Below are 24,594 nucleotides of genomic sequence, written 5' to 3'. Positions count from 1 at the left end.
AACTATATATCTATTCTTTTGCTAATATTGAACCTTTGCCTTAAATTTTCAAATTGAGAAGTGTGAGTCTACAACTCTGTTCTTTTTCAAGATTGTCTTGACTGTTCTTTGTTCCTTGGAAATCCATACAAATTTTAGGATAGTTCTGGCCATTTCTGTTAAAAAGCCATCTGGAATTATAATAGGGATTGAATTGAACCTGTAGTTCAATCTGGAACAACCACTATCATAATATTGTTAATTTTTATAATATATGAGCATGGAATTTCTTTCCATTATTTAGGTTTTCTTTCAACCAATGATTTCACAGTTTTCAGAGTGTTAAGTTTTACATTTCTGATGCTATAATAAATAAAACTTTTCTTAGTTTCACTTTAAATTGTTCATTGAAAGTACAGAGAAATATAGTTGTTTTTCTGCATACTGATCTTCTGTCCTTCAACCTCACTAAACTTATCAGTTTCACTGTGTATGTGTTCATGTTCCTTAGAATTTTCTATTGACAGTGGATCCGTCCTCTATCACAAACCACCAAAGTTCCAGATACTTACAGTCAACCTCAATTCAAAAGTATTAAATGAAAAATTATATTCCAGAAATAAACACTTCATAAAAGTTTTAAATTTCATGCCAATCTGAATAGCACGATAAAATCTCAAATTTTCTTATACCTTCTTTTGACTCATCCCTTTGTCTAACATATCTACACTAGTCACTTAGCAGCTGTATTCATTATCTGACTATTCCCGTTTAACAGTGCTTGTGTTCAAGTAACCTTATTTTATTTAATAATAACCCCAAAACACAAGAGAAGTGATACTGGCAATTTGGATTTGCCAAAGAGAAGCTAGAGTGTGCTTCTGTTAAGTGGAAAAAGACAAGTTATCAACTTAATAAAGAAAGAAAAAAATCATATGCTGAAGTTTCTAAGATCTACAGTAAGAAGGAAATGCAGTCTATATGGTTTGGTATTATCAGCATTTCAGGCACCTACTGGGGATCTTGGAATGTATCCTCCAAGGATAAGGAGGGACTATTATATATAACTGTAAAATCAACAAGCACAGAATAGATACTTTTCTTTTTTTTCCAATGTATGCCTTTCAGAAATTTTCTCGTCTAATTACTCTACTTCAATCTCCAGTACAATGTTAAACAAGAATGGCAAAAGCAGACATCCTTGTCTTGTTCTGTATAGTAGTCCCCCTTATCTGAAGAGGGTATGTCTCCAGACCACCGAATACCTAAAACCATGGGTAGTACTGAACTCTGGATATACTATGTTTTCTTCTATACATACATATATACCTTTGATGAGTTTAATTTATAAATTAGGTGTAACAGGCCAGCGCCGCGGCTCATTTGGCTAATCCTCCACCTGCGGTGCCAGTACCCCAGGTTCTAGTCCTGGTTGGGATGCTGGATTCTGTCCTGGTTGCTCCTTTTCCAGACCAGCGCTCTGCTGTGGCCCAGAAAGGCAGTGCAGGATGGCCTATGTGCTTGGGCCCTGTACTCACATGGGAGACCAGGAGGAAGCACCTTGCTCCTGGCTTCGGATCTGCGCAGCGTGCCAGCCATGGCCACCATTTGGGGGGTGGACCAACAGAAGGAAGACCTTTCTCTCTGTCTGTCTGTCTCTCACTGTCTAACTCTGCCTGTCCAAAAAAAAAAATTAGGTGTGATAAGAGATTAACAATAACTATTAATAAATTAGAGCAGTTACAACATTATACTGAGTTATTTAAAACTTATTATTTATTTCTGGAACTTTCCATTTAATATTTTTGGATTGCAGTTGACTGTGGATAAATGAAACCACAAAAAACAAAAACCACAGATGGGGGAGAGTATTTAGTCTTATGCCATTAAATATGATATCAACTGTGGATTGTCATAGATGCCCATTATCAGGTTGAGAAAGTAGAGCAACCATGACTGATGCCCAAACGGGATGCCAGTGTCATGCTGCAGGCAGTAGCTTTATCCTCTATGCCACAACACCTGTCCCCTAGCCACAAACCTTTTGAAGTACCTTTGTATTAATATAATTGAGCACTTATTCATGTCTGTATTATGGACTGAACCATGTCCCCACCCCCTACCTTGTCAAATTCACGTTGAGGGCCTAAGCCTAACTGCCGATGTTGGAAGATATGGATTTTTTTTTTTTTTAACTTATTTGACAGGTAGAGTTAGACAGCAAGAGAGAGAGTCAGAGAGAAAGGTCTTCCTTCCGTTGGTTCACCCCTAAATGGCCGCTACGGCCAGCGCTGCGCCGATCTGAAGCCAGGAACCAGGTGCTTCCTCCTGATCTTCTACGCGGGTGCAGGCGCCCAATCACTTGGGCCATCTTCCACTGCCCTCCCGGGCCACAACAGAGAGCTGGAGTGGAAGAGGAGCAACCGGGACTAGAACACGGCGCCCATATGGGATTCCGCCACAGGCGGAGGATTAGCCAAGTGAGCCACAGCGCCGGCCTGGAAGATACGGATTTTAAAGAAATACTCACATTAAATAAGGACATAAGGATGACGGACCCTAATCCAATATGACTGGTGTCCACATAAGAAGAGAGATACCAGGAATATGTATGTGCGTGCACTTGCACAGAGAAAAACCTATGTGAGGATACAAGAAAGCAGTCCCGTACGAACCAACAAGAGAGGACTCAGGATAAACCAACCTGCTGACATGTTAATCTTGGACTTCCAGGCATCAGAACAGTGAAAAAATAAATTTCTATTGTTTAAAGATACCCAGTCTATGGTACTTAGCTAAGGCAGCCCTAGGAAATTAACAGAGTTTGTAAATCATCTAATATTTCTTCTATGAACTACCTATTAATGTTATTTGTTCACTTATTTACTAGCTTTTGTTTTCCTTATTGACTCAAAAAGGTTTCAATACATACAAGATAATCTTTAAATTTCTTGTAAAATATGTTCTAAATATAAAAAGATTAAAAATTAAGGCACAATCTATGAGATTGGATTCACCCACATAATAGAAATTTTGAACCTATTGCAACTCATATAAATTACACTTCTACTCTATAAACTATAAAAATATTCAACCAAATTGGTATTTTCCACTATCTATCTATCTATCTATCTATCCATCCTTCTCCCCCAACCCCAAGAATCTACCTTTTATTTAAGGACTATAAACTTCATGCATTTCTTAAGTCCAACTTTAGGAATATAGTGATTCTTCACACCATACACACCCTTTCACCCACTCTCTCAACCCTTCTTCTAATCCCTCCCCCATTCTCCACTAAGATCCATTTTCGATTAACTTTATACACAGAAGACCAATTCTATACTGAGAGTTCAACAAATTACACAAAAAACCAAAACTGTTCCTCAACAGTTGAGACAAGGGCTGTTCAAAGTCATTGCAGCTTGAAGTTAATTTCACTTCCTTTTTTTTTTTTAAGAAACTTAATTAACTTTAAAGAAGCACCTAAGAATGATACATCTTTTGCCAGCACTTAAGACATAATTATGATATAATACAACTCTTTGAGGACAGAGGTCCTGCATGGGAAGTTAGTGCACAGTGACTCTTGTTAATTTAACAATGAACACACTTAAGTGTGATGTCAATAATCACCCGAGGCTCTTGACATGAGCTGCTATGGAAGCCTTTTGAATCCACAAACTCTGTCCATATTTAGACAAGGCCATAAGCAAAGTGGAAGTTCTCTTCTCCCTTCAGAGAAAAGTACCTCCTTCGTTGATGACCACTTCTTCCCACCAAAGTCCTTCTTTTTGCCACAGCGTCTTGGCTTTCCATGCCTGAAGTTCTCTTGTGGGCTTTTCAGCCAGAACAGAATGCCTTAAGGGTTGATTCTGAGGTCAGAGTACTACCAAATTGTTATTGGTATTTAACAGAAAAATAACACAAAATTACTGCTTAATTCAGTTGAGACCTGATACAACTAAACAGGCCACTAAAATAGCAAGAAAATTTGAACTAAAATTTAAAAGAATAAAGCAGTGTAATGCATTTTTCTCATCTGTTTATTTTTTTTAAAAATTCTTTACTGTGAAATACTAATCTATCATATAAGTGTACAATTTGCTTATCCAATCACTTGTAAATGCTATTCAGGTTTTTCCTAGTTTCCACCTTTTGTCTTTAATTCTATTTTACTTACTAAAATTCCTCCATGAGACATAAAGAGGTTCTCCAGGTTCTTGATGAAGGTTGATATTATCCCATAAGAGCTGAATATATACAAGTTTGCTATCCTGGGACAGAGATGATAGAGGAAGCTAATAAAAAAGATAAGTGGAAAATATTAGTATCCCAAGCATAATAATTACTGGTAGACTTAGTAAAGTTTGATTATGTTAAATTTGATTGTTAAATTTTTGATCTCTGGATCTAAAGTTCTGAGCAAAAATTTTAACTTTTATTACTACTTGATGATAAATGTCCTTGCTATTTTCTGAGGTATAGGTATTCTCATGCTGACTTTCAAGAATTACAAAGGTAACTGGCACAAAGGCCACATAAAAGATTAACCATTATTTCAGTAAAATTTTAAGGTTAAGACAAGTTACAAGCATTTATTATCTTACTAGATAATTTTGTTTTACCTGCTACTACTCAAAATAAATGAGACAACTTACAGTTTATAATACCTAAAGAGAACAATATTCTGCTCCAGGTGTGTTTTTAGGGACTGGGCTTCTCTCAATATCCAATATTATGGAATAAAGGAATTCTCAAGAGTTCTGTGCCTCCACAGGAATCAGGGATCCTAGTACAAGTAAAGTAGAGGCTTTACAGTCAGACAGCTGGACTGTGACCTTGGCTCTCCATCACTTGATTAGGTATGTGACATTAAAGAGGTTACTTTTCAACTTTTAATCATATTATCTGAAAAATATGGGCAACATGAATTCCTTCAAATAAGGCTGTTGTGAGAATTTCAGCTGGGAATATGACAGTTCAGAACAAAAGTCACCTTTCCCAGATACCTCCACAGCAAGGTATGACCACATAAATAAGTTCAGTCAAACGGATATATGAGTAAAAACTATGTATAGTTCCATGAGCTGTTCCTTAAGAAAGAAGACAGACTCTTCTCCATCCATTTTTCTCCTTACTGTTGCCTGGAATGTGGATGTCATAGCTTGGAAGTAAAGCCAGCCATTCTGAACCAGCAGTAGAACTTGGAAATGGAAGTGATGCCCAGCTAAGCAAATATAAGAATCTTAGATCGTAATAATGTAGCATCCTGAGACTAACAATCTAAACTTTTAAGTGAGAAAGAAATCAACCTTTATCTTATTAAGCTACTGTTGTTTTATAATCAACACCAATATATTATAAATATAAAAGTTGTTCCTACCTGTACACCTTCATTACAATGTTCAGATGTCAGGATAAGTCCTGGCAAGTTACTAGGAAGGTCCAAACGTCTGAAATACCACACAAGGTTCCAGAAAATGATGGGATGTTGATTGATGAAAGATGATGTATGAATCACTTGATCGCCTTCATTTTCTAGCAAAGATTCAAGTTCTTTACGCAGCACAAGAGGACTCAAGTAGGGCACAGAAACAGGGGGAGGATTGGGTCTTTTTCCTAAAGGATCCTTAAAAAAATATACAAAAGGAAGTGGCTGTTATCTATTTAATCCTGTATGCTTACGAGTACTTCTTAGTGAGATTATGTTCCTCTATCTATTCTTTTAAAAAAAAAAATCAGTTATTTCAGGACGATCACCACATGCATAGCAACCTAATGAATGAAAAATCTAAAAGAAAAACCTTAATTATTACAAGAGAAAATTAATAATGCATATTTTATCAGAGGCTTTAAAATAGTTTCTCGATCATACTGATGTAAACAATGGAATATATGTATGATTAACTTTCTTTTTCAACTTTTAAAGAAACATTTTTATCCAGATGCTTTATAATGATAGGATAAAAAATTATGTGTCCTTATCTTCAAAGCACTAAGAAATGTAGTAATATTTTATGTTAATATTCCTTGCTGACTCCTTCTAAGGTTATATATAACTTGTTATATTTCATTCTAACAAACACTGGAGGATTTTGTTAAAAAGCAATTTTATAATCCAAGTAAAATAAGGAATGAAGAGAAAAAAACCCTAATCTAGACTTTGTAAGTTATACAGTTATTTATGAGCAATTAATTAACAATGAGTTACCCCTAGCATCAAGAATGTCATCCCCAAAAGCCATTTTTCTCTAAAAGAAACCAGAAGTGAATGATGCCAGGTCTGGAGAAGGAAATATACAACACAAGTATAAAATACCCTGTGATGCATGAAAGTTAGGAAATTTTGAAAAATATCACAGAAAAGCTACTTGAATTGTGTCCAAAGGATCAATGAATCAACTTGTAGTGTCTACACAGGCTAATACACATATAAACATCCATAGAATAGACAGCAATGGATTTAAACATAGTGAATAAATAATTCAAAATGATATCCTATAGTTCCAAATTAATTGCTCATCTTGGAGAATACTGGGGACCCAATTCTTTATTTTGAAAACTGGTAAATAAAAGAAAAAAAATCAAATGTTTATCCTGCCTTCAAAACTTAAAATACATTTTTATGTTATTTTATTTTATGTTATTTTTTTTATTTCAGAGGCACGGACAGACTGACAGAGAAAGTTCTCATCCTCTGGTTTACTCCCCAAATGCCTGAAACAGACCCTTTGGCTGGATCAAGGCCAAAGCTGGGAGTCAGGAACTTAATCCACATCTACCACATGGCGGGCAGGAACCCAACTACATGAGTCATCACAAGCTGCCTCAAACCAAGGCACTCTAATATAGGATGCAGGCATTTTTAACTGCTGGTCAAATGCCTATTCCTAAATGCATCTTCAGAAAACCAACAGAAGTACTGAATTATTTCATATAATAAAAAAGAAATGAGAGAACTAGATGATCATTTTACAGTTTCTAAAGGATTACATCTAAGCATAGAGGTATTAATAGCTATTCATTGTCCATGTTTCCTACTGGGAGGAACATATTATCATTGATGAAGCTGTCTTGCAAAAATAAAGAAATGAACAACAAAACAGATCCCAAATCTGATCAAGCTGTAGCTACAAATATCAATCTACAGGGTTGCACTCGGCATGTATCAGGATTATATAAGAAACCCTGGTGTCAAAAAGACAAACAACTGAATCTTATTAATGAATAAGTTTGAATGAAAGTCTAGAAATTTATAAACACACCAACCAACTGTAATGTGCAGACTTCTATACTGATGCCTCAAACTAAAACACACACATGACATTTTTGAGACAATTAGAAATTTGAACACAGACCGAACAACTTGATGATACTAGCTGTTATTTTTTGGTAAGGAATGGCACTATGACTATATTTTTAAAGTCCTCATTATTTAGATGCATATTGAACTATTTAAAAATAGAATGTATGTATTTAAAAATTTGCCTCAAAATAATCTAGAAAGGGAAAGTAAATGAGGGCCTATATTAGAAGAATGACTATAAAATAAAAATTATTGAAGCTAGATGGTAACTCAAGATACTCATTACACTCTTGCTTATTTTTGTACATATTTGAAATTTTCCATTACAAAATGTTTTAAAGGTCCTTTGTTTATGGAAAAATTCTTATCACTTTTCATGTGATTAAAGTTAAGTCTACTACAGAAAAGCTATGTGTTTTCTAAGAAATACTTACATGAGTTATAGTATGATCATAATGTTACATACCACAACTTCCTGCAGACTGTTTGGAAGACTAACTGTTGAAATGCCATGAAACGGTCTCTGGGAAAAGTCAATATTTTGTAAAGGACCTCCAACACTGTGACTTCGAGTTAAAGACACATTTCTCTTTGATAAACTATTAGACACAGACGAAGTTTTCATACTTTGGACATCTCCACTGGCTTTCCTTAGTTCATCACTTAAAAAAATAAAGAAGAAAAGCTGTGTGAGCACTAAAAAATGAACTAAACCTGTAGAACTAGAGTATTTCTGTAATGAAACTTGAACATACTAATTAATATCTGAGAAGAATCAGTAACACCTTTTAAGAATTAAAATTTTTCAAGCATTTCTGTAAAACTGTTCACAAATACAGGATGGAAAAGATGACTTTCATGAGGGGTGGAAACAGAACATACAGTACAAAAGGTTATTATTTGAAAAAGATAAAGTGCCCATTCAGTTGCTTCAAACATTTCATCTTTATTAAGCAAAACCACATAGAAGTACACTGTTTTAATAACTATAACAGATTCACTGACAAGTATTTAATCTCAACAAGACCATGATTCACCTAAGGATAGTGACTAGATTTCATTTTTCAACTTTCATCCTCTTTCCCTACATTCCTTTCTTCTTTAAAGTACTTAACATAATGCTTAGTCTACAACAGGCTCTCAATAAATGTTTGATTAAGTCAATTTTTAAGAGTAAATCATGGGGCTGGCGCTGTGGTGCAGTAGGTTAATTCTCCGCCTGCGGCGCTGGCATCCCATATGGGCGCCAGTTCTAGTCCCAGCTGCTTCTCTTCCAATTTGGCTCTCTGCTGTGGCCTGGGAAAGCAATGGAAGGTGGCCCAAGTCCTTGGGCCCCTGCACCTGTGTGGGAAACCGGTGGGAAGCTTGTGCCTCCTGATCGGCACAGCTCTGGCCGTAGTGGACATTTGGGGAGTGAACCAACGGAAGGAAGACCTCTCTCTGTCTCTTCCTCTCACTGTCTGTAACTCTACCTCTCAAATAAATAAAATCTTATTTTAAAAAAAGAGTAAATCATATATGGTACAGTGAAGAGACTACTTCTCTAGAAACTGGAAATGATTACAGTAAAGAAAAAATTTTTACTTTTGAAAAGTTCACTTTGTAAAAGACCACTGTAAAATATTAAAATTAAGTCAAAATAGCTTATCAGACTCATACAATAGATACTTCAATGCTATGTAGTGGTAAAAAAATTTTTTGAATGCTAGAACCTGTGCCTACAAGAGTCAAGTTGTCTTTTAGTAAGAAAATTTTACAAGGGTATCCAATTTATTATAGAGTTCTCTGAACCCTGTGGTACCTTGATTCAACTGCAGAGCTTGTTTCTTCAGTTATGGTCTGATTATGTTTTTGGAAATCCATAAAGCTGATCAAGTCAGGTTCTGCTGAACTAGGTGCAGGTTTGTACTCTGAGGATTCACTCGCCAATGGAATGCTGCCACTTTGTAAACTGTCACCAGAGGTACTTGGTTTCAGGAAAAAGCTAAATATGGAGCAGGAAAAAAAAAAAAAAGTCCTTAAAAATTCTTGAGTCCTTAAAATTTCACCATACTTTGAATTGTGACTTTATAGTAAAGCACTCATTAATGAATTAGACAATCCATAAGGAGATGCTGTCTATTTTAAGCATACACATAGATACCTACTCTCATGTTCCTTTCCCTTCTATCCTAAACCTCTAAAATAAATAGGTCTAGGGTAGTTCAATGGAAAGTGCTTCAGTTTTTGAGGACTATTAAAGAAAGCTATGAATGAAGAGAAAGCAAAATATTTTATGAATTTCCTAAGTTGAAGAAAAAAAAAGCTAACACAGCAGAACTTTATTGTTAACCTAAATGGTTTTGAACACCTTTTCTCCACTTACAAATCTGTATTTGTCTTTGGTCATCTCCTATCTTATCTAATCATTAGTTTATTCCCATCTTACCACTGTCCTTCTCCCTTCTGGTGAGAACTGGATGAGAATAAGACATTATAGAATTTTCTAAGATAATGGTTATGTACTGTATCTTGAAAAAGGTTTGAGTTGCTTAAATGTATGCATAGTTTTCAAATGGTTTAAGATTTGTGCATTTTATTGCATATAAATTTACCTCTAAATAAAAAAACTATAAACAAATACTGAACTCTAGTTAATAATATGCATGAAGTCTTTGGAGGAGAAGTGTATTAATACTTACATCTTACCTTCCAGTAAATAAAAATACAACATGGAGGGATAGGTAGGTGATACAACAATTACAGTAAAATGTAAATTGGGTGGATATTTGGGTTCTCATTGTAAAAAAATTTTAAACTTTGTTGAATGTGATTTTCCATTATGACACACAGGATTAAGGGAGGTAACAATGTTCCTTTACACCCAATAAGGAAAATAAAACAAAGATGAGTATTTGGCCTAGAAGTTAAATCACCAGTTGAAACACCCACAGTCCAAATCAGAGTTCCCAGCTTCCAACTCTAGCTTTCCCTTAATGCAGACTCTGGGACACATCAATTGGCTCATGTGATTGGGTTCCAGGACACACATATTGTGGACCTGGAGTAAGTTCTTGGCTGTCACCTTCCGTTCCAGCCCAACTTCAGCTGTAGGCACTTGGTGAGTGAGCCAAGGGAATGGGAGCCCTCTGACCATCTCTTTGCCTCTCAATTAAATACATTAAATTTTTAAAAAGAAAATACAATAAAAGGTACTCATCACAATAGCTTAAAAATATAATAAGCAACAATAAAAAATACAGAACTTATGGAGAAAAATTTAAAACAAAAGAAGGTCTGAAAAGTTGGAGAGATTTATCATTCTCATAAGCAGGTTTACCATGCTGAAAAATTCAGTTTTGCCCCAGATGTTAATAAATGTAATACAATCTCAGTGAAAACTCCAGTCAGATTTTTTTTCTGAGGAACTCAAATTCATTCTCAAAATGTATAGAAAAGACAAAATAATGCTAAGCACAGACCCAGAAAATTCCACACATACACAGAGTAATAAAAACATTATGGTACTGACAAAAGGAACAGAACCCAGTATCAGAGTAAGGAATGAATGGGCACATATGATACATGATAAAGGTGACACTATGGATCAATGAGCAAAGAACATGTTTATTTAGCAGACGATATTGTGGTAAAAGCTGGACATCTATCACTATACACAAGGTGGATTCCAGATGTACTAAACACCTTAATAGGAGCGGCAAGTTAAACTGCTGCTTGGACACCAGCAACGTTATGTTGAATGCCAGTTCAAGCCCTGGCTGTCTACCGTCCTGCTGATCCAGCTTCCTATTAATGCGACTGGAAAGCAGCGGATGATGGCCCAAGCACTTGGGTTACTGCAACCACTTGGGAGACCTCAGATGGAGTTCCCGGCCCCTGCTTCAGCCTGACCCAGCCCAGGGTGTTGTGGATATTTGGGGAATGAACCAGTGGATGGAAGAGTTATATTTCTCCTCTCTCTCTCTGATCCCCTGCCTTTCAAATAAACAAACATTAAGGGAGAAAATATTCACATCCCAGTCACGGAAAACAACCTTTTACAAATCCTTTACTTGTCTATGTATTTGAAAGGCAGACAAACAGAGTTCTCTCCCATCTGGGTTCACTCCCAAAATACCTGCAATGGTTGGAACCCAGCCAGGCAGAAGCCAGGAACTCAATTCAGGACTTTCACACAGGTCAAAGGAGTCCAGTTACTTCAGCCATCACCACTGCCAAATAGTACCTGCATTGGCAAGAAGTTGGAGGCAGGAGCCAGAGCCAGGTAGTGATCCCACACACTCCATTATGAGTCAAGGGCAGGTATCCTAACAGCTAGGCTAGGAAACAACTGAAAAGAAGACTCCAACAGCATAAAGAATGAAGTGGAAAATTAATGGATGATGACATCAAAATTAATGATTTCTCTTCAAGAAATTAATATCAAGAATATTATATGGGGCTGGCCCTGTGACGCAATGAGTTAACGCCCTGGCCTGAAGCACCAGTATCCCATATGGGCGCCGGTTCGAGATCTGGCTGCTCCTCTTCCGATCTGGCTCTCTGTTATGGCCTGGGAAGGCAGTAGAAGACGGCCCAAGTCCTTGGGCTCCTGCACCCGCATGAGCGACCGGGAAGAAGCTCCTGGCTCCTGGCTTTAGATCAGCGTAGTTCTGGCCATTGCGGCCATCTGGGGAGTGAACCATCGGATGGAAGACCTCTCTCTCTCTCTGTGTAACCTTTTCAAGTAAATAAATAAAAATCTTTTTTTTAAAAAAAGAATATTCTAGTAACAACAAGACACTCAAACCTACTATATTCAGAAAAATCAAAGCAAAACAATGAGATAGTACTTTATATTCATTACAATGTGAAAATTAGAAAAGTGATAATAACAAATGCTGGTAAGATTGTATAAAAAGCATACTCAGGCCCTATTGGTGGGAGTGTTGCCATCTGGAAAGCAATATTACACTATCAAATATAAAATCAAATATGAAACAATTCAGTGATCTCTAAGACTTTTTCTAAGAGAAACTGCTTCATAACTTCAAAAAGGGACATGTATTCTGCAGTACACTACCTCACTGCAGTTGATGCTGGTAGTAACAAAGTACTGGAAGCAACTGAAGCTTCCAACATTAGGATAATGATTAAGAAAAACTTCCCACAGGAGTAAAGGAACAAACTAGCTGTACCTATGGTAGCTCAGATAGATTTAAAACTGAGTAACAGGGGCTGGTGTTGTGGCATAGCAGGCTAGGCATCTCACGAGCACTGGTTCGAGTCCTGGCTGCCCTACTTCCAATCCAGCTCACTGCTAATGCACCTGGGAAAACAGCAGATGATCCAGGTGCCTGGGCCACTGCCACATACATGGGAGACCAGGAGAGAGTTCCATGCCCCTGGCTTCAGCAAGGCCTCATCCCAGCCATTGAGGCCATCTGGGGAGTGAACCAGTAGACGAAAGATCGCTCTCCCTTGCTCTCCAAAATTCTGCCTTTCAAATAAATAAATAAATCCTTTAAAAAAAACCTGAGTAACAAAAATAAATAAATGAGATGTGGGGTATTTATAACGATATATCCCACAGAGCACAGTATAAATAACAGTCTATGACTAAACTCAGTTTCATGTCTGAAACTACAAGAAACATAGCAAAGAAACATCTTTACAACTGGAGATGTTTTTAAAACAATAAAAGGCAGACAATATAAAGCTCATTTGCAGGGCAGGCAATGTTGCATAGTGGGTAAAGTTGCCACCTGTGATGCCATTATCCCAGGTGGGTGCCAGTTCGTGTCCCAACTGCTCCATTTTCAATAAAGTTCCTTGCTAATGGCCTAAGAAAGCAGCAAAAGATGGCCCAAGTATTTGGGCCCCTGCCACCCACGTGGGAGACCCAGATAAAACTCTTGCCTCCTGATTTCTGCCTATCCAGTGCTGACTCTTGTGGCCATTTGGGGAGTGACCTAGCAGATGGAAGATCTCAGTGTTTCTCCTCCTCTCTGTAATTCCAGCTTTCAAATTAAATACACAAAAATTTTTTAAAGGTTCATTTGCTCCATAAGATAAACAGAATATTAAATACAATTACTTAAGTCAGCATACATTTACAAACTTCTTAATTACTTAACGACCAATTATAGACCAGTTAGTCTCCTCTCTAACTACTAGAATTTGGTTATTTCACTGTACCAGAAAGGAGCAGCAATAGGAGAGGTAATTAAGATCACTAAGGAGGAAGGTTTGAAACAATAACTAACTTAAAAGAGTTTTGAAAAAATAAAGTTTAGCTCCAAGAACTGGCTAGCATTGATAATCATATATTAAATAAAAGGAAAAAGTAGTCTCCTACATTATTAATATTTTCAACTCAAATACTGAAGGTAAAAAATAGGAGAGAAAGACACAAACCTGGAAGCTACCATGAGTATTTCACTCTTGACCTGGGAGTCAGGCTTTCTGAAGGGACACTTACTATAGAGGGAGCTTGTATAATACTAACCTTGCAGAGCCTCTCAAGTCTTTAAATTCTATTTTGAGAAGAGGCAAGAAGTTGCTTTTACAGAACGGGCATGTTGTGTTTAAATTTGAATCATCTGCCGTCCATCCAGCCATAATCTCTTCATCATAAACTAAAGCTCCACAAGCTCTACACTGTGAACAGCTGGACATCAAAACCTAACAACAGAAAAACATAGACACCAAAAATTTCTATGGTACAAATGAATCCTAATAAGCTATTCTTTTCAGATAAATGAAAAATTTTATTTATTCTGTTATTCAAATTTAGAATGAACAACTTTATCACTTCACAGATAAATCTACTAGTTCATTGCCCTATTACATAAGACATCAAGCAAATTCAACAAAATGATTTATTAGTTTGTACATAAGGTATCAAGGAACCCTGCGAAATTCTATTCTGAAATTTAAAAATTTTATTTTATCATGGACAGAATACAAAACTTTTACCTCCATTGCACAATTCTGATAGATGCTAGACATGCTGGTATTTTGAGAAGAACCATGGTCTGATTTTTCAAAGTCCTGCCCTTTTATGCTTCTTGGAAAGGGAACTTCACCTAAAGAGGAGTGAGCATCACAGTACATTATGCAGGAGAATATTCCTTCACTTTGGCAATGCATGCTAAAGTATTTAGGGGTGAAGTGTTACTAAATCTGCAATTTATTTTCAAATGGTTCAATATAAAAAAGTATGTCTGTGCATAGTTAACAAAAGTTAATTAAATCTAGGTAGAAGATATGTGATTGCTCATTACAGAATTCTAATTTTCAAAATATCTGCATCATTTTTTTAAAATTGGAGAAAAAGAACAGATTTAGAATTTTAGGGGCAGGCGCTGTGGCTCAGCGGGTTAACATCCTGGCCTGAAGCGCCGGTATCCCATATGGGCGCCAGTTCTAGTCCCGGCTGCTCCTCTTCTGATCCAGCTCTCTGCTATGGCCTGGGATAACAGTAAAAGATGGCCCAAGTCCTTGGACCCCTGCACCCACGTGGAAGACCCGGAAGAAGCTCCTGGCTCCTAGCTGCGGATCGGCACAGCTCCGGCCGTTGCAGCCATCTGGGGGGTAAACCAGTGGATGGAAGACCTCTCCCTCTGTCTCTACCTCTCTCTGTAACTCTGCCTGTCAAATAAATAAAATAAATCTTAAAAAAAAAAAAAAAAAAAGAATTTTAGAAAGCACTGAGTTAAGATGTTTCAATAATATAGCCCAGGAATTCTCAAGATCTGAAATACATCTGAGTGGTTAAAAAATACACATTTTCAAAGACCTGATTCCACAAATTCAGTCTCAGAATTTTTAGCCTAAGGTTTAGATAATTTCATATATGTTTAAATACATCGGATAAATAAATGCTGATATAGCCTAAAGTTTGAAAATTAATGATATAATTTATTTACATATACAACTAAAAATATACGAAAGACTACAATATGCATGGATCACACAAATGGTACTTGTTGCTGGGGAGTGCAGGAAGCTATGGACATTCAGTTAAATAAACAAAGAAAGGACAATCCTTCCCCATACCTGTTAAATAAGACAGTTTTCCTATATCTCCACTGCTGCTGCTACTGCCAAGGCTTGTGTTGCTCTGGGTAAGTTCACTGGGGACCAACCCTGAGATACTGGTGTTAGGCGATACATTCTCCCCCAAGATATGGTCTTCTAGGCCAGCTGGGAAGCTGTAATCTCTACTAGTTTCCTCCTTTAATGGAAAAGAATAAAACCAAACACACATAACTAATACCTTCTCCAAAGGAAATATTCTCATGCCATCCTTTTCCAAATTAAACTCCTCTATAATCTTTAAATTATCATCTTTACATTTTTCAAAATCATGAACTCTTCCAACTGCTGCTTGGAACTTTCTTTTTCCGTAAGAATTCAAGCAGTGACCTAAAGACTACCAGAAAGATGATGTTGTGCCCCAGGTGTGTCTGATGGTTGTGTGTCACTATTACAGAACAAAGGAGGGGTCAGAGTTGTGGTATAGTGGGTAAAGCCACTGCCTTTGACGCCAGCATCCCACATGGGCACTGGTATGAGTCCTGGGTGCTCCATTTTCAATCTAGCTCCTTGCTAAAGCTCTTGGGAAAAGCAGAAGATGGCCCAAGTGTTTGGACCCCTCCTACCCATGTGGGAGAGGAGGATAAAGCTCCTGATTTCTTGCTTTGATCTTTGCAGCCATCTAGGAAGTGAACCAGTGGATAGAAGATATCTCTGTGTCTTTCTCTCTCTTACTGTAACTCTTTCAAATAAATCAATCAATCTTTAATAATAAATAAATAAATAAACTCTAGGAGCTCTCTGTCTCCACTGGAACCAGGGATCCCAACACAAGCAGAACAGGGGCTTCAGAGTCAGATAGCTAGATTGTGACCTTAGCTTTCTATCACTTATTATGTATGTGACATTATAGACATTACTCAACTTCTCGAACTTTTAATCATATTATCTGAAAAATGAATTACATGAGTCTTTTCTAATAGGATTTGTGTGAGAATTCCAGGGATACGACAGCTCAGAAAAATAAACAGCAATATTAAAGTCATAAACATAAATAAAGCTCTAAACACTCTAGTCCTTAATATAAGTGATTGCTGAAGCTTTAAACTTATCATCAGTTTCCTTTTTGTTTTCTGCTTTAAAGAGGAAAGAGACTTCCTTTTTATAAAACCATGTTAAATGATTTTAAAATAAAATAGATATGCAAAATAGGAAATAAACAAAATTTGTAATGCCAAGTCAGTACAATCAAAATCTTGATATATAACCTTTTAGTCACTTAAAAATATTCATACATAGCCATATCATGAATGTTTACAAATTAGGATACTGTATTTAGCCAATACTTCTCAAGTAAGTAATTTTAATTCCATTAAGTCTTCTACATCATTTAAACCTGTGTAAACTAATGCATTTTACTGATGTACTATTATGTATTTAGTAAATCCCCTATTGCTATTAATCATTCAAAATGTTTTAAATCTTACATAAATTACACTGATGAGTTCCTTGAAGTTATTTTTACACATATTTGCAATTTTATCCTTAAATTCTGGGTAAAAGTTATGAACATTTTATACAATTTTTTATTCATTCCCCTATCTGTAAATACTTATGAAGTACATCCTATTTGCTTTTCGCCAGGTACTACAAAGATGTCAGGCCTATAGCAATAAAGACAAGACTTGCAACTACTTGGAATTTATACTCTCATATATTCCAATCATGCAGAAAGTTGGCAATTTTTAAGCAGTGAGATAAAATTTCAAATAAAAAATAGTTCTTTTTATCCTAATGTCAGCTTAAGACACTTTTGAAGCTATTTTACCTTTCCTCAATGAACTTGCAAGCTCTTTAAATGTAAGTCTTATAACACCCAATAATATACTTAAAAAAAGATTTATTTATTTAATTGAAAAGCAGAGTTACAAAGATAGAAGAAAAAAATATAAGGAGATCTAACAAATGCTGGTTCACTTCCACATGGCCACAAAGGTCAGTGCTGGGCCAGGATGAAGCCAGGGGCTAGGAGCTTCATCTGGGTCTCCCACAAGGGTAGCAGGGGTCCCAAACACTTGGGTCATCTGGCTCCTGGCTTCAGATCAGTGCAGCTCCAGTCATTGTGGCCAACTGGGGAGTGAACCAGCAGATGGAAGACCTACCTCTCTCTCCCTCTGTCTCTCCTTCTCTCTCTCTAACTCTGACTTTCAAATAAATAAATAAATGAATCTTAAAAAAAAAAAAAAGAATTTCAGCATTTCAAACAGTGTGTTATCCCATCAACCAACAACACCAACCCCTATGGTGTGTTTTAATTTCAATCATTATTCTGCCTATAAAAAGTTTTCCTTCGAATAGCATCTAAGTCCTATCTGTCCAATTTCTTTTCCCTTGTCTTTACTGCTTATTTTGAAAAGGCCTGATGTTTGTAGCTTCCATGTTTTTTCATACTCTTCTCTCAGATATAAACTTCTACTATCTTATCACTCTGACTAACCTCAAATTGAAATTTATACTTCAGAGTTGAACTTAGATATCACCTGATTTTTCTGGATAGTCCCCAACCTGATTCTCTTATTATACTCCTCTTTCAATCTCTTCTCCTAAAATATTGCTTAGAAGGTAAAAGCATGTACTCCAGACCCAATTTCTACACTTTCAAATTCTGGTTCTGCCACTCACTAGTTGTGTGATCTTAGGAAACTAATTAGCTCCTCTGAATTTAATCTCTTATCTATATAAAATGATAAAAATACTACCTGATGAGGCTGCTTTGAAAATTAAATATATATGTGTGTACATACTTATATGCAAATAGACAATATAGCTTAGACTATTACCTAGGACATACTGTTACAATAAAAGCACAGGTATCTTTTCTACTATATTAAAGTAATCAAGTACAAAGAGTCTTCAAATAGTTCAAGAAAAATATGTAGGAAAAATTATTCATTTCTATAAAGTCTTGTATCAGAATAAGCATATCATTTAATCACATTTTCCCTGAACTTTCTGAAATACGGTCATACAATTCTTTAAATAAAAAGCAAAATGTATCCCAATTCCATTTTCACAAAATTAACTCTATTAACAATATTTTTTGTAAGGACTGAATTGCCAGATAACTATGAAATCTATGGATTAAGCTACAGAGTGATTTCACATGGTAAGAAGATAACACAGGTAAAAGTCACTTAAAAAGTCAAATACAGGTGTTGGTATTTTGGTGCAGTGGGGTAAGCTGCCACCTGTGAGGGCAGCATCCCTGAGTGTTGGTTTGAGTCCTGACTGTACCATTTCTGATCCAGATCCCTTGCTAAGACACCAGAGAAAGCACCAGAAGATGGCCTGAGTCCTTGGACCCCTGCCAGCCATGTGGGAGACCCAGATGGAGTTCCAGGCTCCTGGCTTCAGTCTGGCCCAACTCTGGCTGTTGTAGCCTTTTGGAGAGTGAACCAGTAGATGGAAGCTCTGACTCTCCTTCTGTCACTCTTTCAAATACATTAAAAAAAATCTTGAATTATAAAGTGGTCCTGATGTCCTGTTTCTACATACATGGTCAAACATTCTAGTATCATACAGAATACACACAAAAAATCTTACCTCATCATCTGAGTAGCTGTAGACAGATGATACAGCAACCCACATCTTACTGGCTACAGTTGCTGCTTGTTTCATACCAGATTTTAGGACATCTATCTTGGGCCCTGAGAGTATGTTATCCAGCTTGAGCCCTGACAAAGAATTTACTACAGAACCCAGTGAGCCATGTGGTGAAGAACGCACCAATGCTGATAAAGAAGTTGAACGATCTTTGTGAGTTCTGAAAGAAGCTTGTTGCTTCAAACGCCCAGTAAAAGTTTTAGACCTAGACACTGCAGGGGAGCTCTTTTCACTTTCAGGATTTTCTTGTGCTGGTGAACCATGATCTGAAGGTAAACTTGATCTCCTCTCTAGTGGGTGAATAAATGCAGCAGTGGAAGTGCTAGACTCTTTGTTTCCCTCTCCGTGTAATTCCATACTAGAAGATTTACTACCCAGGGGACTTTTTAGGTTCATATAGCTTTCAATTTCATCAGCCAGATTACGTGCAATAACTGGAGAAAACATCTTATCTTCAGAATCAGGCGTTGTTTCTCCTGTACATTCAGTGGCTAAAAGAGACAAAGGATCTAGTCCAGTTTCCACATCTTCTCTCTCAACAGCTTTAGCAACACCATACAAACTATTTCTCTTATTCATTAGATCTTTAGCTCCTGTTTCTGCATCTATGGACTGGTTACTCTTTCTATCACTTTGTTGATTGCCATGTGTATCCTTTGTCATACTGGTTTTAGCTACATTATCACCAACCACAACCACAGGCTCTAGGAGCTCCTGGCTTTCCTCAAGCATTTCTAGCACAGGAGATGATCTGTGTTCAGAATTTTGAGTGCTTTCAGACACATAAGTCCTAGCATCAGCCCCATGATTCTCAAAGTTATGGCTTCCTATGCTATGTAGTGGGGAAGTCTTAGAACACGTCAATGCTGCTGTGAGAATCTTGGCATCTGCTCCCAACATGATAGCCATTTCACTTGAATTCAAATCCAAACTGTTCTTCTTAAGTAACATTCCTGCTCGACTTTCGGAACTAAAACTGCAACTCCTCTCTGAAAAATGCTTTTGTCTTTTTTCTCCTCTATCGCCATCCTTCTTGAGATTAGGAATTTCACCAAAGACTGTATCTTCAACTGGATCTTGAGAAGAAATTAGTACATTTGATGGACTACCTAAAAGGGACAAAAAAAATGACATTCAACTTTCCAATGTAACTTTCATACAAAAGTATGCTTTTATGATTATAAAAATGACACATGCTCAGAATCCAAGAGTCAGAAAATTTAGAAGGTATAACAAAGACACAGAGGGGAAAAAGTATATTTAAAAAGAATATTCAACTCTGCCTGCCTCTCATAGATAACACTTTAATGTATAACATTTTTATCCTCCAGATGTGTTTATATTCATTAAAAAAAACTGGGGCTGGTACTGTAGTGCAGCAGGTTAAGCTGCCACCTGCAGTGCCAGTATCCAATATGGGTGCCAGGCATGTTAGCAGGGAGCTGGACTGGAAGTAGAGCAGCTGAATTCAACTGGCGCTTATACGGGATGCTAGCAACAGAAGTGGAGACCTAACATTCTATACCACAGTCCCAACCCCACAATACAAAATTTTAATAATGGAAGAATTATTTATTTGCTATAGTCAAAGCCCAAGTGCTCCAAAATTAAAACAAAACAAAACAAAACAACAACAACAACAACAAAAAAACATGGAACTGAATGCACAGGACTGGCAAATTCTAAGAAGGCTAGTAAAATCTTAGATTTTCAGATATCTTCATTCTTACAAGCATCTGATTGTCTACTAGTACCCACCATACGAGATGGCAGGGATATGAGAGCAAATTAAACAAACATGATCTCAGCCCTCACAGAAATCAGTCTTCTTTAATCAAGCATATTAAAAATATGTGAGTGGCCTTACAAACCTCCCCCAGCTTTGGGAGAAACAAGCAATCAAATATTTGTATACTCCCAAATGTCATGTGTTAAAATCCTAACCCCAAATGTGATGGTAGTAGGTAGAATCTTTGAGATAATTTGTTCATGAGAGTTGGACCCTCATGAATAGGATTAGTGCCTTCATAAAAGAGATCTCACAGAGCTCTCTTGCTTTTTTCCCACCAAGTGAAGACATAAGAAGTTGGCAGTCTGGAACCTGAAACAAGGCCCTCTACCCAACCCACCAACTGTAATCTTAGTGGTGGACTTCCCAACCTCCAGAACAATAAGAAATACATTTGTTGTTTATAAGCCACCCAGTCTCAGCATTTTGTTATAGCATCCCAGAATGTCGAGACACCACCATTCATAAAACTTCAAAGAGTTCAAGGAAAATATGTACCATGAAAAAACTGTGTATGGAAAAAGTTTATTTCACCAAGAGAAACTTATCTTTTAACTCAATTTTCCACAAACATTTTAAAGCACACTCATATTTAGGATTATCATTTTTTTTTCCTTTAGAAGCATAATGATTTGGGAGCTTTGGGTGATAAAAGTGATCTTTCTGTATTCTTCCAAATTGATTTCAGTGCTTTTTTTACTCTTTCAAACTAGTACTAAGAATCATAAGCATATCAATCAGAACTAATAATAAAAATTTAAAGAGATATTTTTAAAGCTTTTAGGGGAAGTTAACCAATTTACAACTTCAAAATTTACACCTGCTTCAAAAACTGTTACCAATATTTGAGAAACAAATATCACTGGCTCTCATTGTATCTAAGAATTTGGTGACAAAGTATATTCAATTTTAAAATGAATGTCATACACTGTTAAAAGCCTAATTACTTCCTCTTTCTTTCTTACTGGTAAAAGTCTTATTAGATCAAGATTTAATTAAGAATTAAGATGAATAAAAACATTTGGGTTAGCAGTTAAGATGTTCATATTCCATAACAGAGTATCTGAGCTTGAAACTCATCTCTGGCTCTTGATTCGTTTCCTGTTAATGCAGATTTTAGGAGGCAGTGGTAACAGCTCAAGTGGTTGGGTTCTTGCCACCCATGTGGGAGACCTGGAATGAGTTCCCAGGTCCCAGCATCAGTCTTGCCCAGCCCAGTCCTAATTGGTGTGGGCAGTTTGGTGAGTGAGCCGATAGATGAAAGTGCACTCGTTCTCTCTCTGTCCCTCTGTCTCTCTCATATATATATATATATATATATATGTGTATATATATATGTATGTATATATATATATATATCCTTTTTTTTTGGACAGGCAGAGTTAGAAAGTGAGAGGGAGAAAGAGAGACAGAGAGAAAGGTCTTCCTTTTTCCGTTGGTTCACCCCCCAAGTGGCCACTACAGCCGATGTGTTGTGGCCGGCGCACTGCGCTGATCTGAAGCTAGGAGCCAGGTGCTTCTCCTGATCTCCCATGCAGGTGCAGGGCCCAAGGACTCAGGCCATCCTCCACTGCACTCCCAGGCCACAGAGGAGAGCTGGACTGGAAGAGGAGCAACCCGGACAGAATCCGGCACCCCAACTGGGACTAGAACCTGGGGTGCCGGCGCCGTAGGCGGAGGATTAGCTAAGTGAGCCATGGTACCGGCCAATATTTTCAAAAACATACATATCTATAAGCATATTTTAAATACTTAATAGTCAACATGTAACAACTCACCAGTGCTGCTTTTCCTGCTGTGAACATCAAATATACCAGATGGAACTTTCACAATGCTATTTCCCCATGCAGGAGGCTCAGTAGGACTCTGAGGTTCTGGACTAGGTTGTGAATGTTTTGCCACAATAGTAGAGGTATCACACACCTCTAGAAAAAAAATTTAGAAGTTACTCCTATTTTATTCTTATTTTTCCCAGTGGATAGAAACCATATATTGATTTCATACATTGCATGTATTTTTTTCTCCAAGTCAGAGTGAACACATAACTATTTTATTACTGGTTTATTGTGTCTGGTTTACTTTATGCCATAAATGTCATCAGTATGTACTAAAATAAATGTTTTATTTTAGCACTTAATAATCCTAACAAGAATTCTTCAGTGAATCAATTAAAAGGCTGGCCTTCAGTTCTACTTCCCATAACTTGACTGCTTCTGCTTAACTCTGGAATATAAAATCAGTAACATCATCAGAGAAAATATACTTTTGTGTGGTTTTATGTAAGATAATAGGAAGAACATCTTATTACCATAAACCAAAATATTCCTCCATGTTCCAACAATAAATCATGTCAACCTTAATGAGTCCTATAAAAATCAGGAAAAGTTTACAATTTTTTAATATTCCAATGGAAAATACCCACTTAGATATTTGAAGAACTTCCAATGAAAGAGCATTTTAGAATAAAAGAGACACTGGAATATAATTTTAATGATTCAGTTTAGTCTTCGTTCTTTCACAAATTATTTTTATGAGTTTCATAACTGAATACCTCAATAGGTCACACTTCCCTGAAAAATTAAGGACTTTACCTATATACTCTCTAAAGATCTCTTAAATTCTAAAATTCACAGACTACCAAAATCTACAATATATAATAGCACATGGTATCTTACTATCCAGACCTTGCATTTCTGAAAATTATCACCAAATAATAACAAACTTTTAATTAATATACACATTTTTCTAAAGAAAACTCAAAAATATCTATACTTAACCTTCTGTTTGCACTTTTGTCTTAGTTATCAGCTCTCTTGTTACTTTTACTTCAGGCACATGAATTTTTACATCATCCTTTATAAGTTCATCCTTAGACCCGTAGCCTTGGTCAGACTGACCACCTGTTAAAAAAATGTAGGCTTATGTTTAAATATTTTTATATACTTATTTATAATAATCACAGTAATGATGGCTCAAATAATTGGATTCCTGCCACTCTCATGGGAGACCTGGAGTGAGTTTCCAGCTCAATGCACAGTCCATTGTAGGCTCTGGGGATTAAACAAGCAGAAGGGAGCTCTCTGTCTCTCTGTGTCTTCCATATAAATAAAAAAAATTTTTTAATCAGTAGAAAATTCCACTCATCTACAATTAAACTTATAGAAGAAGAAGAAAAGACAGCTCACAAACTATTAAGAATATTTTAAAACTACTGATAATGAGAAAGAACAATAGAAACAGGAACATAAAATAGTAAATACCAGTATACATTTTCAAATTTTTACGTAATCCTTAATGATGAGCCCTAATTTCCTTGTCTGTAATTAAAGAGATTTGGATAAGATGTTCTGAAAAGGCTCATATTGGAAAATGTCTATATTTTATAAAGGAAAGAATACTGAATCAAAGACATATATATCAGGGCCGGCGCTGTGGCACAGCAAGTAAAGTCGCTGTCTGCTGTGCTGGCATCTCATAAGGGTGCCAGTTCGAGTCCCGAATGATACCCTTCCAATCCAGTTCTCTGCTAATGTGCCTGGGAAAGCAGTAGAAGATGGCCCAGGTCCTTAGGCCCCTCCACCCGCGTGGGAGACCGGGAAGAGGCACCTGGCTCCTGGCTTCAGATCAGTGCAGCTCCAACTGTTGTGGCCAATTGGGGAGTGAACCAGCAGATAGAAAACCTCTCTCTCTGTGTGTAACTCTGACTTTCAAATAAATAAATAAATCTTTAAAAGAAACAAAAAAAGACATACATATCTGCTTACTCCTGCAAAAATGAGGGATGATAATCAGAAAATTATACAAATGGTTGCCTACAAGGGGTTGAAGAAAATAG

The 24,594-nt window shown here is 36.7% G+C and overlaps 1 protein-coding gene across 10 annotated transcripts in view; it reads right to left on the bottom strand.

The window, feature by feature from the left end:
• The window catches only part of DENND4C (DENN domain containing 4C), a 127,943-nt gene that overhangs the window by 9,561 nt on the left and 93,788 nt on the right, over nucleotides 1-24,594 (bottom strand). For 7 of the 10 annotated variants that reach the window (XM_051857424.3, XM_002708081.6, XM_089317629.1 and 4 more), the window contains 10 exons: nucleotides 23,537-23,659; nucleotides 22,538-22,684; nucleotides 18,911-20,079; nucleotides 15,329-15,506; nucleotides 14,246-14,355; nucleotides 13,776-13,951; nucleotides 9,090-9,272; nucleotides 7,755-7,950; nucleotides 5,366-5,611; nucleotides 4,163-4,280 (listed from right to left, as the gene is read on the bottom strand). In XM_051857424.3, the coding sequence (XP_051713384.3) occupies nucleotides 4,163-4,280; nucleotides 5,366-5,611; nucleotides 7,755-7,950; nucleotides 9,090-9,272; nucleotides 13,776-13,951; nucleotides 14,246-14,355; nucleotides 15,329-15,506; nucleotides 18,911-20,079; nucleotides 22,538-22,684; nucleotides 23,537-23,659 (2,646 nt within the window). Of the gene's footprint in view, nucleotides 1-4,162; nucleotides 4,281-4,640; nucleotides 4,772-5,365; nucleotides 5,612-7,754; nucleotides 7,951-9,089; nucleotides 9,273-10,679; nucleotides 12,007-13,775; nucleotides 13,952-14,245; nucleotides 14,356-15,328; nucleotides 15,507-18,910; nucleotides 20,080-22,537; nucleotides 22,685-23,536; nucleotides 23,660-24,594 lie in introns of those variants that run through there. The other 3 variants (XM_089317616.1, XM_070052797.2, XM_089317634.1) reach the window with 3 other exon arrangements.

The sequence above is a fragment of the Oryctolagus cuniculus genome, chromosome 1 (genome assembly GCF_051225735.1).
Source record: "Oryctolagus cuniculus isolate XC-2025 breed Fujian yellow rabbit chromosome 1, ASM5122573v1, whole genome shotgun sequence".
Taxonomy (NCBI): Eukaryota; Metazoa; Chordata; class Mammalia; order Lagomorpha; family Leporidae; genus Oryctolagus; species Oryctolagus cuniculus.
This window is presented reverse-complemented; position numbering and strand designations above follow the sequence as displayed.